Genomic DNA, 17,351 nt, shown 5'->3' with positions numbered 1-17,351 from the left:
TGGAAGTGATGTGCTTATTGGATGTGTGGAAATTTATCACTAGAAAATCTTAGTAAATTGCTCACTATTCCCATTTTACAAAAAAGAAAGGCATGCCTTTAAAGAAACTCACAGCTAACATCTGTTGCTTTTATCAATAGGTCTTTGTGGGAATTACAATGGAATAGAAGGAGATGACTTCAAGACATCAAGTGGATTAGTAGAAGCAACAGGGGCTTCCTTTGCAAATACGTGGAAAGCACAAGCCAGCTGCAGTGATAAGTTGGATAACTGGGACCACCCTTGTACTCTTAGCGTTGAGAATGGTAAGGATGGGTGGTTTTCATAAATAAATAACAGATTTCAATATCTGTGTGCCACCTATATCCAATTTTCAGGTCAAATAATGAATCTGAAGCTGGGGCCAATTTTCTTTATTACTTGGGAGAGCAAGTTGTGATGTATAAATCTGTGCTAGGTCTGAGGCTTTGAATGCACTATAAGTTTCATGTCACTGTCTCAAAAGAAAAAGTTTCTAAAGAAATATGATACAACACTGCTAGAGATGAAGAAGAAATACTCATTTTATCTATTGTAGTTGTGAAAATGGAAGCCTGCTTACAGTTTCCATCCATAATATTACTTCTGTTTATGTTTATTGTGCTTTATAGTCTTTTGAAGACAAAACTGTCGAGCATGTACAGTCCTCAGACGATGTTGTTGCCCAATTATGTGGGTAGCTATTTGCCTTTAAATGACAGAGAAGCTGCATAGTGTTCAAACATCCAGACACATACAGTATTCATTTTGTTTTGCTGTATCATACTGCAGTGTTATTTTAATTCTAGAGTATGGCTATAGGCATTACATAGAAATACATGAAGTGAATGGTTTATAATAACATTTAATTTCTTTCCAGAAAAGTATGCTGAACATTGGTGCTCTTTGTTGAAAAGTACAGAAACTCCTTTTGCCAGATGTCACTCAGTCATTGATCCAACAGATTATTATAAGGTATGGGTTTTCAAATTATTCTGAGTCTTTATTTACGCAGCTTGGTGTTTTGTTACATGGAGTTGTTCACTTTCAGGTATTATGATAAACTGAAAAGAGTGGTGGTAAAGCAAGTTCTGCAGCTTTCTTCCCAGTTTCTTTTCATAGGGCTTGAGGATTAGAATTACTGACAATGGATTATCCAGTTTCAAACCCAGCCAAATTTCTAGCCCTTTCAGTTGGAATACGGGAACTAAAGCAAACCCATTGTTGTGAAAAGAGCCAAATAATAGTTATCTAGAAGAGAGTCATGAGCCAGAGGGCTCTTATAGCTACACCCAAGATTTTACAAAAACTCTGTAGTTTTTTTTAATAAAAAACAAAACAAAACAAAACAGCAGCAGCATGAGAAACTGATTTGAAAAATTGCATCAGTAAAAAAATCCAACACAGCTTGCTATGGGAAGTTCATGCAGTTCAAGAAGTGACTGCACAAAGTCTCCTTGGGTGTGTGGAACTAGTTGTAGATTTTGGGGGATCCTGGTCAGAGGAGTTTCCAGATTCCCCAAATAGTTCTAACCTTGATGACAGGCAAGAGATCCAGTCCCAACATGGTGGAGGTGAGCCAGTCTGCTTTTAGGTCAGGGTTGGAGAACCTTGTGCTCAGATGCCAAATGTGACCCCCCAGGCCTCCCTTGTAACTCTCTTCAGGCCACATACCATGACTGATCCTGCTTCCATGTTGTTACCTGGCCAGAATGTGTCTTTGAACTCTGATAATGCCTCTTGTTTATCTGGTGTTGTCTGGTACAGAGAAGGGTATGCATGTAGAAATGAGAGTGCTGTACAAAGGTGAAATTTACATTAGTTGCTCCACCCACTTTTGCCTTTGCCTTGCCTGCCACTGACATGTGACCCCCTGAAAGCATGCTGGGAAAAGAATGTGGCCCCTGGGCTGAGAATGATTCACTACCTGTTTTAAGTGGATCACCTTGCTGTGGGGAAAACAGCCTATTCGTTGCTTTTAACAAATTAAGCAAAATAATAGGAGAAGCAATCTTGAAAAAACTACTAACATTTTTAAATGGAAGGAGGAGGGGAACAAATGGCATTGCTAAGGAAAAGCTCTCAGTTTATCATTTTACTTTCATTTTAGCTGTGGAATAGGGTAGCATTGTGTAGCATTGCTACTGTTGAGGACTAGCTCTTCATTCATCTTCCTACAAATGTACTTGAATGTTTACTGACTCCACCCCCCTCTCCTTGCCCAGCGCTGCAAATATGATACCTGTAATTGTAATGCCAACGAAGAATGTATGTGCGCTGCCCTATCATCGTACGCAAGAGCCTGTGCCTTCAAAGGGGTCATGTTATGGGGCTGGAGAAAGAATGTCTGCAGTAAGTGTCTATATCCCCACCCTTGCCTTGAACAAAATGGAGCAAAACCTTTTGAATAACTGTGTGCTAACTGTAATGTTTTGAGACTAGAATGTGGTTAATAACAACAAATGTAGCATATCCCATTCATCAAAATAAATGGCTTTTGTAAGATGCAAAATGTTTTGTTGAAGTTGAAGGGAAGCACCCATGTATGTTGTTTACATTGGCATAGTAATACTTGTGGATGGATACAATGAATGTAGAAGAACTGGACAATTCCATTTGGGATACTGGGGTGCCTGCAGGATGACTTAATGAGGCAATGCTAAGTCATTTATTACTTCCTGCCATTTAATCTTTCAGCTACACCAGTAATAGGGAACCCCAAGGCCTGGGCCAAATGTGGCCCTCTCTGCCTGGCCCTCACAACTCTCCTCATGCCACACTCTCCTCCTGGCTCTGTTTTGCATATTTCTTGAGTGTTTTTGTGTGACTGCGATGTACCTATCCTTAATGCTTTTTTGCTTACCTGGATGGAGGATGGAGGGTGTGTGTACAAGCTAGAGTACTGTACAAAGAAAACATTTGCATTTGTTGGTCCACCCACTTTTACCTCTGGCACTGCCTACCACTGGCCCCCAGAAGGTTGCACGGAAGGTCATGTAGCCTTTGAGATGAAAAAGGTTCTTCATCTGTGAGCTAGACAATAATAGTTTCCCCCTCTCATTGTCTTAATTGCTACCTCATAATTGCTTAGTTTCACCCAAGCATGACAACATTTCTTCATAGGGGTCTTAACAGAAGTAGAATTCAGACACCATGCACTGAATGGTGAGCAGGAATATATTTAGGAATGGTGAGCAGAATATATTCTGTCCACTCTGACTTTTTGTCACTTTCTCCCCTTCATTCAGACAAAGAAGAATCCTCTTGCCAAGCCAGCCAAGTCTTCCGTTACAATCTGACCTGCCAGCAAACTTGCCGCTCTCTTTCTGATGGTCATAAGCACTGCTTGAAAGGCTTTACTCCAGTAGATGGCTGTGGCTGCCCTGATAATTCCTATATGGATGACAATGGCAAATGTGTGCCAATTGCTCAGTGCCCGTGCTATTACAAGGGTGTGCCCATAAATCCCGGATATGTTATAATGAAACAGGATGAGCGCTGGTATGTTAACACAACAGTTTATGGTCTTTCTCATTAGGTGGGAAGCTCAATGTTCAGTACCAGGAACTGCTCTCTTTTAGTTGCAATCCTACAATGTTTGCAGGTGGAATGGGATGGGGAATCTTGGAATTACGTTGGCTGTGTATGAGCATTCTCTTCATTAACCGTAAGACAATTTAGAGGTTTGTGATACTAACTCAGAAGAGGATCTCCCTTCCAAATCAACATGAGAAATACAAGCATCAGAATGCATTGTGGAGTGGCTAGTTTTTAAGAAGCTTTAGACATCTATGTTGTTCACTAGGCATAGTGTTCAAAGGACAAAGAGGTGCTGAAATATTGCATTGCGAATTCTTGAGATTACTTGAGAAGTCAGCAGTATAAGTGTACACAACACCTGCCCCCCAGTATTTAATGCGTAATCCAAAGGTTCCTCCATATTCCCCTCAAAACTACAGTATATGTTTTAGCTTAGAAATATCTTCTCAAGTCTTATTAAGAAACTGACATTTTTTCTTTGGCACTTGCTCTTACTTTGTTTTATGCATTGTCAGTAGGGCACCCATGGTGTTCAAGTAATGTTTAGCAGAAATTGTATTCTTAAATTTTTGCAGCAGATCTTTAGTTTTTGTTAGTAGCATTGTATAAATTGGAAATCACTCATAAGCTCAAATATCTGGCTTACCGTTTCCCCCCTGCTGTGTATTCCATTCTAGTGTTTGCAGACATGGAAGATTTCAATGTGTGTCAGTGGACGTACCCCATGAACGTAGGTGTAGAATTTCATGTTACATTATGACTTTTTCCAGTTTGAGTTATCATCTGTATGATTTTGAAGTTGTGCTTAAGAAAGCAATTATTTTGAAATTGTGCTTAAGAAAATGAGCCATTTTTGGTGAAAAGAATTTAAAAAATATGCAATTAATAATTATATTTTTTCAAGCTGACATATGCTATAGTTTGTTTCCTCCTAAAATGTATCAGAATTTCCCCTCTAAATCCACATATTTATATAGTTTTCATAGACATATCCTCAGCCTTTGATTTGATAGATATGGGTTTTGTTTTAAATTGCTCAATGTAAAGTAGTGATAAGAGACTGATTTTAATTAAAAAGCTTTATTTATAGAATACTTTCTAGTTCAATGGGTACAAAACAGGGATGTCTGTTGGCCCCCTTTTTGTTTAATTTTATATATAAATATAAAAAATTATATACAGCTCTTGTTGATTATCAAAATAGATCCAAGATAATATTGTCAGTGTTCTATATTTTATTTTACAGAGTGCTCACCCAACATGACATATTTTGACTGCAACAAGTTTGACAGTTGGTCTTCCCAAACACCAGTGCATCTTAGCTGCCAAACACTGGGAAACGATCAGGTACACATTCATTGTATTTTGACCACACCCTAATGTCCTCATTCTCTTGTTCCTCAAGTGATGTAATTACGTAACAAAGAAGTTGTACTCCAGTTGTCTTTAGGAAATCTCCTTGAGACTGTGGGACATTTTCTAGCAAAAGTACTGCAACTTGGAGAAGCAAATACCTGCACATTTATACCACCAGTTTGCCTTCATTGGTTCTGATTGTTTTTAACTGTATTAACATTTTCATTTCATTTAAATAATTTCCACCTTTCATTTAAAATGAATGAATGAATGAATGCTATATTGGTATCTGTAAGGACGCTTAGTGGTTGCTCATGAGTAACAGTCCAAGGCAAAGAACTTCTAAAAACTAAGTTCTTTATTGTGCAAGCTATATACAGCAAAGCAAAGTCTCAAACGTCCTTTCCCTACTCATCAGTGTCCAGGAATGAACTCTTTCGGTTTCCCTTCCAACAGAGCAGCTTCTGGAGCCTGAAGCCCCTCCTTCTCCCCCTCTGTGACCGACCACGTAGCATGGGAACCTGACCTCTATCTCTGCTTTCCCCGTGGTGTTCCGGCTCTCTCATCCCCTTCTAAGCCTTTGCATCGCCTTTCTGTCTCCCCCTCTCCTTCCCCACCTGAGGAATGTGAAGCATGCGAGCTCCCACTGGGGGAGGGGGAGGAGGAGCTCGTAAACAACGGATGTGGGTCCCTGTACTCTAAAAGCTCCTGCGATGCCGGCCACAGTGCCGGCCGCAGTGGGGAGGGGGCTTTCCTGACAGTATCCAACAATAGAAATCCCTCTGCCACCAACCAATGGGGGCAACTATATTTTCCCCTGAAAATAATTTCCCCAGCAAATTATGTTATTTTTTCACAATGTAACATCTCTCCTAAGGGCTCTCTATTCCAGGGAGTTGACCACACTGCTGAAAGCAACCAAGCCATTGTTTGAAGTGGTAGCAAGTGTTTTGTTTGTTTGCTTTTTGTCAAAAGAAAAAAAAACCCAAAACCATTGACAGTCTTGTATTTAAAGGTTAAGGCCACCTTCTGGGAAAAATTATTGAAGTAACCCAAATCTAAAAGTCTCCCAAAGTGCCTCTGTTTTTTAGACCAACTTTATTTTAAACACACCCAAAATTCTGAACAAATTAAATTGAGGTTTTATCTTACCTTGCAAATAGCAATTTGGTAAACTTTGAATGGTAATCCCGACCCGAGTCCAATTTGGCTTTGTGAACTTATCAAATGCAAGGCCCATGAATTATGATTGACCTTATCATAAAATGTGAACACAATGTTCTTCTTGCTCCTCACAGTTCCAGACAGAGTGTGTTTCAGGATGTGTGTGCCCTGATGGATTGATAGATGATGGCAGAGGGAGATGTGTCCAAGAACAGGACTGCCCATGCATTCATAACAAAGATTTTTACTCCCCCGGAGAAACAGTAAATGTGGACTGCAACACATGGTAGGATCTTTTTCACTGTCACTTATTGTAGTCATAGCAATGTATGAATATACTACTATGCAAACAGAGTGTACGCAATGGACTGCATGTTTTCTCAGCTACATAATTTACCCAGTACTTCAAAAGCAATGCATGGAGACAGAGACTTACACAATTTCTTTAATTATTTTGGTACTCTCCAGTACTTGTCAAAGAGGAAGCTGGAACTGCACCACCAATTCATGCTTTGGGACATGTACTGTTTATGGGAGTGGCCATTACATCACATTTGACGGAAAATTCTATGACTTTGATGGCAACTGTGAATATGTGGCTAGTCAGGTAATGTTCAGCTATACTCATGCAATTTTATACAACCTATCTATTTGGCTTCTCAGACATTCCTCAACATCTCATCTTGTGAAATTTTCTTACTTGGTGGAGTAATCATTTCAAATGGTAGTTCCATTAGCAGCAGGACTTCTGATTGTGCAATAGAACCACCCCCTTCCTCTCTCTGCTCCCCTCCCCCCCACAAAAAATCAATTCTGGGTTTTCCCCCAACCCTCTGGAGAAGATTTGGGGATGGTGCAAGGAGAGAGAAAGAAAGGTTCAATTGTGCATATGGAAATCCTTGCACTACAGCAGCTACTTTATGGATACCATTGTATGGGTGTCTCCAGGCTGCTTAATATGTGTAGAAATAGTTTACACTAATCCAAACAGAATTTGCTAGTTTTTAAGCCTTGTTTTCTCCAATTCATTCGGTTGTTGCGTTTTGCAAATGTGTTGAGGAATTAAGTGCCCTCTGAACCATAGAGGATTGTTAAATTTGAAAATATATGAAATTTGCTACCAATACAAATATGCAGCGCAGCTTTAGCAGCTTTTTAAAACACAAGAGAAAATCGAAGTATCCTGGCTTTGGTTTTTCTTACTTTTGTTCATCTTTCCCTCTCCCACCTTCATTAGGATTACTGTGGAAACAGCAATTTGGAGGGAACATTTAGTGTCATCACAGAGAATGTCCCATGTGGAACAACTGGAGTCACCTGTTCCAAGGCCATTAAAGTTTTCCTTGGGGTATGTATGAACATAGATGAGAACAAGCCTGAAAGCGCTTGGTCTGCACCTGTAAATAATCAAATCATGTTGCAGTGTGTGTGTGTGTGTGTGTGTGTGTGTGTGCAGGCAATTTGTTGAGTTCTTAGTCAAATGAGGCTCCTTACTTTTGAGAACTTGTGTCATGGTATCCAGTTTGAAAGAGCCAGTCCAACTCTAGGGGAGCTGAGGGTATCAGTTTAGCATGCTAATGTCTGTTTTTGGTATTCTGTTACACACCTGTCTTTTTAGAGCACTGAAATAAAGTTGGAAGATAAACAAATAGAAACAATTGAGATGAATACCACTAGCACTGTGACTTACTGGATTCGTGAGCCAGTCGGGCTGTACATTGTAATAGAAACCAGCAATGGTGTTGTTCTCATCTGGGACAGGAAGACTACTATTTTCATCAAGCTGGCACCCTATTTTAAAGTGAGTTATTCTTGAACATATCCCTTTAATGTTCCCTTTCCACACTTATCAGCCGATCACCCATTCCCACCATCCTTCTGAGTAATACCCCTCCCCACTCCCCCACTATATTTAAGGATCTGGTGACTTCTGTTTCAGTGTATCTGAAGAAGTGTGCATGCACACGAAAGCTCATACCAAGAACAAACTCAGTTGGTCTCTAAGGTGCTACTGGAAAGAATTTCCTATTTTATATCCCTTTAATGCCGTGGAAAAATTGTTATTAACAGACAAATGCAACAAAAAGACGTTTTATTGCTTGTGGTAGCATGTGTGCCTTACTGCATCATTAATAGAATGGGGTGTGAGAGACATGGGGGGCCCCAACTGTGGCATTACACAAGGCACCACTGGAATTTGAGACCCCAAGGTCTGGCATTGCTCCCACCAACTCAACAGTATCCATAATTAGTAATGCTAAAACAAATGGCAAAACAATCAAAGCAATATATATCGCAATAAAATTTCTGCTAACTTTAAGACATTGCAAATCTTTTCCAGTCCTAAGGTATTGACTTTTCCTCTCTCTAGGGAAAAGTCTGTGGCTTATGTGGCAACTTTGATGGCAAGGCCAGTAATGACTTCACTACAAGGGACATGGTCCAAGAAATGAGTGCACTGGCATTTGGAAATTCATGGAAAAAGGATACTGCATGCCCTGATGTTGATGTAGACCCTGAGCCCTGTGAAAAGAAACCTCATCGCAAATCCTGGGCAGAGAAAGAATGCAGCCTCATCAAAAGTGTTGTGTTTGAAGAATGTCATTCAAAAGTTAGTATTGTTGCTTAATCACTTGGCCAAGCTGGGCTATACTAGTCTTGGGGAAAAGAACAAGCTATTGCCATATGTGAGAATATGGCTTAGTCGTTTAGTCAAAAATAAAAAGATCTTTAAGCAGTTTACATAAAATACCTAGCAAACCATGGGGGATCATCAGTAGTGCAATGGATTTTAAAGGTCTTGACATACAACATCAGACGAATCTATAATATCCTGTAGGTAGACCATTTCTAACTCAGTAGCACCCATTCCATTCCAAACTAGATAGTGGAGTGGTTTTCAACTTTAATTGTAAAGAGATGTTATCCAAGGAGAATGTGACTTAGGATAAACTCTAGAAAAAGAGAAGGAAATATCATGATTAGACATGTCTTGAGTTGGTATGGAGCTCCCATTTCCCTCTCCAGAACTCTCTGCAGGTACTCTATTTTGAGAAATACTGTTTGAAATGAAAACACATAAATTCATCTGAATTATCTTCACCGAAAACCAAATATTTGTTGTTGCTATACAAAATGTTACTAGCTTAAAAATCTGAAATTGGAATTGATAAAATATCTCACGGAAGTAAAATGTGCCATAGATTCTTGATGCCTTGTTGAAGTGCTGTGATGTGTAATGGGATGGATACTACTGTGGCATGGGTGTGCTGTGTACATGTACAGCAACATCCAAAAACATTGGCAACTAAGGGGAATCATTATCAAAGATTGCGGTGAGTTAGGCATCCTGGTATTGGATGGCAGAAATATAGTAGTTGCTCCATTGAAATAACATTGCTCTGTGATTCTGTGACTCCCTAATAGGTGGCTCCAGATCAGTACTATGAAGCTTGTGTACATGATGCTTGTGCCTGTGACTCTGGAGGCGACTGTGAGTGCTTCTGTACTGCAGTGGCTGTCTATGCACAAGAATGCCTCAAAGCTGGAGCTTGTGTCTACTGGAGGACTCCTGACATATGCCGTGAGTTTTGTGATAAAATATTTTTCATGTATGCATAAAATTCAAAAGAGATGATGACCCAGAAACAGTGGCTTAATACCTTTCAGTGAAAAAAATTCTAGATGCACTGGTTTTTATAATCCTAAGCCCCACCCTGTATATTTTGAGATGTACCAATATCTCCCGCCATAGTCATTTCATGTGATACCAACAGGCTTCTAATGTGAGTTCTTTTGTGATATCTTTTACATGTCCCTCCAAATAAAATTCAGTTCGCAGAAGGTCAGTTGGTCATACTTGCTGTTCTCCAACAGGAAACCCTATATCTAAAGAATCCCAGGGGGATCCATTAATTCACAGAAAAACGAGGTGCCTCCACACCTTGTGATGATGATGCTAGACTGGGGCTGGGCACACTGTCAAAGGCATACCTAGGCTCCCTTGCACTTTTGGCAAGGAGCTATATTGGTGCCTCCATAGCCAGGAGAGGTGATAGACCAGAAACTTTTTTTAAAAAGAGTTTTTCGGCACCTTTTGCACTCTGTCAGTGACTTTCTCTGTGGCTGTCGAGTTGGGTCTGCTCTGTTCCACTTCCCCTTGCTCTGTCTATTTGCCTTCCTGCCTTCTTCTCTTCCTCAGCTCACTACTTTCTCTTCTGCCTCCTTCCTCCCTTCCTTCTCCTTTCCTCCTCCTGCAACTCTTGTTTGCTTGCTCCATCTTTCTTTCCTCCAAGCCCTGCTGGATGCTCTACTCACCCTCCTAATAGCACTGCCAGCCAACTGGGGAAGGGAGTCTGCAGGGCTGCTGTGATAGCCCATGGCAGTGACCAGATTCCTTTGCTGAGACACTCAGAGGAGCCTGGGCCTCTTGCCTGGCTGCCCAGGGCAGCAGAGCAGTGGCCCAGGGAGCACACTAATGGGCAAAAAGGCTCTTAGTGGAGAGACCCCTGGCCCTGTACCCTCAGCAGGGGCCAACCTAGCCACCATTACTGTCTCCACTGGCTTTGTATTAGGAGGAAACATCCAATGTATGCATGTAGGCTCTTCTCATGATTCGTAGCCCTGATCATGCAAGAACATAAGTAAAACCTGCTAGATCAGGCCAGCATCCTTTTCCATCAGTGGCCAACCAGATGCCTATGGCAAACCTGCAAGCAGGGCCCAAGCACAAGAGCAGTCATTCCTCCTGTTGTTTCCAACAACTGGTATTCAGAGGCATACAGCTCCAAATGTTGATGCAGAGTGTAGCCATCATAGCTAGTAGCCTTTACCCCAATGCATCTTTCCAATCTTCTTTTAAAGTCATCTACGTTGGTGGCCAACGCTGCCTCCAGTGGGAGTCAACGATGGCCCCATTCACAGGGAGCAAAGGCTCCCAATCCCAGGGAGATCCTATTTGTGTACACCAAGTTTCCCTTTACCAATTCATGGGTGGCAGGTGGCCAAGATTGGCAGGAGGAGTGATGGTAGGGGTGGGTCCAGTGAGCACAGCCTTCCTCTCCCTCTCCATGTGATCACAATCACATGGGGGGGGGTTTCCAAATAGGTCTATGTTCCATGTTAAACCAGAGTGAAGTGGAATTTCAGTTCCTTAGGTGATAGAAATGGTTGGAGGTTAAGTGACCTATGTGCAAATATACTTCTGTGACTTGTTTTTATACAACTATCTATCTTTTGTTCCGATAGCAATCTTTTGTGAGTACTGGAATCCTACAGATATATGTGAATGGCACTATGAGCCTTGCGGAAGTGATGTTCTTACCTGCAAGATCCTTAATCAAGTCAGCACCAACTTTTCAGTGCCATACCTGGAAGGTAAGAAACTGCCATTTACCAGTAGCTTTTGGTCTTCAAGACTCTTGTTAGTGCAGTTTGGAATACAGTTCACCCAGTGGGCCAAAGCAATTTCCCCCATCTCCCACCCCCTGCTTAATGCATTAGATGCAGAACATATAATATATACAGCCTATAAAGAGACACTGAGACACCACAAGCCTAGGACTGCCTCCCGCATGCCAGGGATGGAGACCCTGTGGCCCTTCAGATGTTGCTGGACTCCAAGTCCCCTCCATCCCAGCCAGCATGGCAAATGCAGGGATGGTTGTAGTTCTGCAACATCTGGAAGGCACCAGGTTGGCTTCCCTTTTCAGATGCAAATTTTGCTACTATGTCAAGTATATTGCCGCAATGTAATTTTATGAATCTCATTTTTGTGGGTTCTAGGTTGCTACCCACGATGTCGTCCAGAGACGCCTATCTACATTGAAGAGACTAACACATGTGGGACAAGTGATATGTGTGGCTGCTATATTGACGGTGTTTACTATAGACCTGGACAGCAAATACCCACAGATGATCTGTGTACAAATTGGTATGTGAGAATGGAGAGCTGATGGACTAACAGTGGCAGGGAAACATATGTACATGGGTTGATATTTAAATTGCTGCTTTTTCGGTCTGACACACTAGCCTTTTCCATGAACAAGAGTCCTGTTCTGAATAGGAAGCTATTTTTTTGTGAAAGTCTAAAATGAAATTGTCCATGGTGTCCAAGAGTAGGTTGGATTTTCCTTCTTCCTTGGGCAGAGATCCTCTCTCAGAATTCCCTTCCTAGACAAAGTACACCTGGCCAACTCTATTTGCAAGCTTCCGGTTGACTAACAAAAATATTCCTCTTTAGGAGGATATAGAGATTACTGTATTTACTGCTTTGTTAAATGTTGTTGCTAATGATATGCATTTAATTATTATTGTAAATGAATTTATAGTGTTACAATGCAGGAGCAATTATAGCCTGAGCATTTACAGAACAGAAGTACAAAACAAACAAATATACAAATCTTCAAGTATTTCATTTCTGAAAAAACTTCTTTTTAAATTTCAGTTTCTGTGTTTATGCTGGAAAAACGAAATGTGAACCCCAAAGAGGTAAGTATTTCATCATGCTGTTTTTCCATTCAGAAAGCAAAATAGTATCATACACTTCCCCCATACATTTTTCTGGGGGACTGAGCAATGATTTCAAATGAGTTCCCTACTCACTGTATTCTTTTTAAAATTATCATTGAAAAATAACAAGGACAACCTTTTCCCACTTTGCAGTTGTTCCACAAAAAGTGTAGTAGCTAAGGGGTGGCTAAATTTTTTTCCTGTAAGTCTGTATTTTGTTTTTATTTATAAGGCACTTATTTCATCTTATAACTTGTCACATACCGTAATGCCCATCTTACTTTAAAATGCATTCTATACATGTTTACTTAGAAGTTGAGTTCAACGGAGGTTACCACCAAGTAAATGACTGCTTAGCCTTAGGGCAGAACTCTGCTGCCACCACCCTGATGTTGATGGCTGGTGGGTTAGGATGACTCATTACTTCCTCTCCACTGCTGATGGTGGGACTCTGCCATGGTGGAGGATCCAAGTTTTGCCATGGTGGATGGGGAACTACTGCCAGCAGTAGCCAGTGGAAAACCCTGAAATGAGGCATCCACAGGATCCAAAGCCCTTCAGGCTCCTCAGCTTCACCAGTTCAGAGCTGGCACAGCAAAAATGGAGGGAGGGGGGACGATGACTACCTTCTGCCCTGACCAGCACAATCCACTGTACCTGGCTGGGACTTTGGATTGCTCTGCTGATCAATTATCCTACAGCATATGGTGGGCCATTTTAATATCCCTGCCTTTTAGTTGTATTCTTACTAAGGCCCTATTTCCCAGTGGCAAGAACACTATCCTACTGTGGGAAACAGCTGATGGTGGAAATTAAGCAGCTGTGTACACCCATGTGACCTCTGCCTGGCTGAGAATGAGGCCATACAGGAAGAACCCACATCAATAGTCCATGTAATTCCAACATGCATGTATCTGTCACAGTGGTGAGAGATCTCACCACAGGGAACCAGTTAAACTTTCCTTCGTGCTTGCTGCAATTATGAATGAGGCTTAAGTTCATGTATCTCACTTAACAGATTTATTCAACGTTCTAACAGCTTGAGCCTAAGCACACTTACTTGGGAGTAGGTCCCATAAGTTTCAATGGACTTATATCTAAGCAGAAGCACATAAAACATCTTTATAATATTTCAAATATCAGCAGGTTAAATAAACAGTGTTTACCTGCGGTTAACATTCCTATGGAAAAACACAGTATTTCCACTCTGGGTTATTTCAGTTACATTTTGATTGGCTGTTTTTTCAAGCAGAACAACTTAAACACACTGATTTCCTTCCTTTAGGTTGCTGCATATATGATGGCAAAGAATACGAAGAAGGAGAAATAATAATAAATGAGAGAAATGGATCTTTTTGTTTCGACATAAAGTGCATGTTAAATGGCACTTGGGTAGTTGAAGATATGAGGCCCTGCAGTACAACTGCCCCTCCCACAACTACTCTTTCAACTACCCCTTCCACCACCACCACCACCACTACTACTACCACAAGTAAGCTTGCAGCATTGTTAATAGTAATGCACATTGGTTAACTATCTCATTGGAGAAAACTGCACTTACATCAAGTTTGTTTTATACCTCTATGTATAGTTAAATGGCTTTAATTTGTGAAACTAATGAAGGCTGATGCTCTCAACATGATATGAAACCTTCTCTATGTCAAATCTATAATCTTATCCAAAACTTGTAAGATTGCAAAGTAAGATTCTCACCATATCTTCTCTCTCTCCTGTTTCAGCTGCCACTACAACCTCCACTACACTCTCTTCAACATGTAAGTGTTGTTAAAGAAGCTGCGGATAAGCCATAGTTCAGTGGTAGAATATGTGCTTTGCGTGACTCAAGAGTCAGGTTCGGTCCCTGGATCCATTTAAGAGCTAGGACAAAGATTTCTGTGTGAGGCCCAAAAGAGTCACTGCCAGTCAGGGCAGAAAATACTGGGCCAGATGAACAAACAGTATGACTCGATTAGGGCAAATTCATATGTCCCTATATAAGGTCACTGCTCTGATAGTGGTAGTAAAGTTGCCAATGCAAAAGAGAGGAACATGGGGTAATAGGCATTCAAAAATGAGGAAAAAATATGGATTGGGACTTTGTGTATAAGACCTTGCACACTGGAGTGGAGCAATCCCAGGATATAAAGATTCTTGCTTCTAGCTTGGGATGTTCTTTGTTGTGATCTATAGGGGTGGGAGGGTAGATGGTTGCCCAGTTATCTGCTATTCCACCATGAAATGATGGTTTTAGATCATGAGGTCATGTGGGCCTACTGCCAATGAACCTCAGGAAAATGACTTTCAAATTTTCTTGCAGCTCCGTGCTTAATGCTTGCATGTGAATGGAGTAAATGGTATGATGTCAGTGTACCCGAAGAAGGACCAGAAGGTGGTGACTTTGAGACATATGATGCCATAAGAATTAAAGACGGAAGCGACTTTTGTCCATCAGCTCCACAAAACATACAGTGCAGGGCTAAAAATGCACCTGATACGGATATTGCAGATTTGGAACAGAAAGTGGACTGTAATGTCACTTATGGGCTCATTTGTAGAAACAAAGACCAGGATCAGAGTCTCTGGACCCTCTGCTATAATTATGAGATACGCGTCAACTGTTGTAAAATCGTTCCTTGTGGTGCTATTATAACCACTACTCCTACCACTACTCCCTCCACTACTACCACTACCACTACACCAACAACCACTACCCCTACGCCATCTACCACCACAACTACCACTCCTACCACTACTCCTACCACTACTCCCTCCACCACTACCACTACCACTACACCAACTACCACTACCCCTACGCCATCTACCACCACAACAACTACCACTCCTACCACTACTACTACTTCCACGCCGGCTACCACAACGCCAACAGGTAATGCATTAAATGTTACTTCTTGACGTTATTTTGAATGAATAACCATTCATTCACAGAATAGTGAAATATATTGAATGCAATGCTAATGAATTCTAATAATACATTCTGGAAGACCATTCAACTTCCGAAACGTTCGAGTTCCGAGGCGCAGTGCTGGTGCAACAACAAGCACTCAGTTTATTTCAGCTTTGTATTTATTATGACAGTGTTTGCACAACTGAAGCAACAGTTTCCTTATATATTATTTTCAGAATAATCCGTGCAATCACTAAGCTATTTCTATCTGTTGTTGTTTCACTGCAGTTTGTCCCCCCAAGGAAGTATGTTCATGGTCCGAGTGGATTGATGTCAGTTTCCCACAATATGGCCCACAGTATGGTGACTATGAAACCTATGACAACATCAGGGCAGCCAACATAGAGATCTGTACAAGGCCAGAAAACATATCGTGCAGAGCAGTGAAATTTCCTGATTACTCCCTCAAGAAATTGGGACAAAAAGTGGAATGTGATGTTTCGACTGGACTTACTTGTCACAATAAAGATCAGGTCGTTGGGCCTGACACTGTGTACCCTGTAGATATGTGTCTCAACTATGAGATCAGTGTATATTGCTGCTATACGGTACCTGATTGCTCAACTACACCATCAACCACAACTCCTACCACAACTACACCAACTACCACTACTCCATCAACCACCACCACAACTACCACTCCTACCACTACTACTACTTCCACGCCGTCTACCACAACGCCAACAGGTAATGCATTAAATGTTGCTTCTTGACATTATTTTGAATGAATAAGCATTCATTCACAGAATAGTGAAATATATTGAATGCAATGCTAATGAATTCTAATAATACAGCTCTTAAAAAGGAGATACACGCTTTAAAAAATAATAATTGATAGATGTTTGATTTACTTAAACCAGTTTATTCATAAGTTTGCCCTTATTGGCTTGCTAACATCAGCCTGATTGCTCATTTTTTGGAATTGGGAATGGCAGAAAATCTTGCTTTGACTAAAGGCCATTCCTGGTTTTAATGTCTTGCTCCTTGCGTGATGCAGGAAATCTTGAAAAGGGCTTCAGGAACATGCCTGTTTTTTCAAGCCTTTTTGCACCCATTGCAATCACTGAAGCTATTGCTGGCCATAGCTGTGCCTTCTGAGATCACACTTGCCCTGGCATATGGTATACCCTCAAAAGCCCAGTGATCATCGTATGCAGAAGGAATGTGTTCTAAGAACCAGCCCTAAGACAGGGTTCTTACTGTAGTTATCTAACATCAGGTCTCAGGAAATGATTGCAGAATATTTTACCACGACCTACAGTCAGAAGTGGGCATTCAACCTGCAAAAATACAGCTCACATAGAAATGGGTGAATAACGTTACTGACACTTTTCTCTCTTTCTTTTTTCGCATCTTGCACTGACTTTGCTACTAATCACAACAGTCTTTCCACATAAGTACAAAAACTAAAGATGCGCTATAACTTATGGCATATGTTTATTTTTAGAAGGAAGTTAGAAAATATTGTGATGGAGGAGAGGCTAAGTGGAATGGTAACTGACTGAGCTATAGGGAATCAATCTTCTGCTGTATATTGCATATTTCTGAGGAGAGCAAGTCTTTTCATTGCCATTTATAGCTCTCCAGGCTAGGAGAAAATAGCCATTTTACATTATATGCTCTCTTAACAATGAACCTTTACAGTGAAATTATTCAGTGCATACCTTTTGTGTTCTTCAACCTGTTGATGAGCCTGTCTGTAAAGGGCTTGCCCGCTTTCCCCCTCTGCTTTGCGAATATGGCAAGTCATTGACTACAAAAACTCATGCCCAGAAAAACCAACAAGCCTCTAAGGCGC

General features: G+C 41.0%; 1 protein-coding gene across 1 annotated transcript in view; it reads left to right on the top strand.

Annotated features, from left to right (window-relative positions):
• MUC2 (mucin 2, oligomeric mucus/gel-forming) overlaps positions 1 to 17,351 on the top strand; it is a 66,429-nt gene that overhangs the window by 13,997 nt on the left and 35,081 nt on the right. Inside the window, exons 13-29 of the mRNA XM_033138417.1 lie at positions 141 to 305; positions 899 to 993; positions 2,244 to 2,370; positions 3,267 to 3,519; positions 4,236 to 4,399; positions 4,805 to 4,905; positions 6,213 to 6,364; positions 6,547 to 6,685; positions 7,316 to 7,426; positions 7,697 to 7,879; positions 8,450 to 8,689; positions 9,505 to 9,661; positions 11,326 to 11,454; positions 11,863 to 12,010; positions 12,524 to 12,567; positions 14,897 to 15,496; positions 15,782 to 16,240. Coding sequence (XP_032994308.1) covers positions 141 to 305; positions 899 to 993; positions 2,244 to 2,370; positions 3,267 to 3,519; positions 4,236 to 4,399; positions 4,805 to 4,905; positions 6,213 to 6,364; positions 6,547 to 6,685; positions 7,316 to 7,426; positions 7,697 to 7,879; positions 8,450 to 8,689; positions 9,505 to 9,661; positions 11,326 to 11,454; positions 11,863 to 12,010; positions 12,524 to 12,567; positions 14,897 to 15,496; positions 15,782 to 16,240 — 3,267 coding nt within the window. The remainder of the gene's footprint in view (positions 1 to 140; positions 306 to 898; positions 994 to 2,243; positions 2,371 to 3,266; positions 3,520 to 4,235; positions 4,400 to 4,804; positions 4,906 to 6,212; positions 6,365 to 6,546; positions 6,686 to 7,315; positions 7,427 to 7,696; positions 7,880 to 8,449; positions 8,690 to 9,504; positions 9,662 to 11,325; positions 11,455 to 11,862; positions 12,011 to 12,523; positions 12,568 to 14,896; positions 15,497 to 15,781; positions 16,241 to 17,351) is intronic.

This window comes from Lacerta agilis, chromosome 1 (genome assembly GCF_009819535.1).
Source record: "Lacerta agilis isolate rLacAgi1 chromosome 1, rLacAgi1.pri, whole genome shotgun sequence".
In the NCBI taxonomy this organism is placed as follows: Eukaryota; Metazoa; Chordata; class Lepidosauria; order Squamata; family Lacertidae; genus Lacerta; species Lacerta agilis.
The sequence above is the reverse complement of the archived record's forward strand: the minus strand, read 5'-3'. Positions and strand labels throughout refer to the sequence as shown.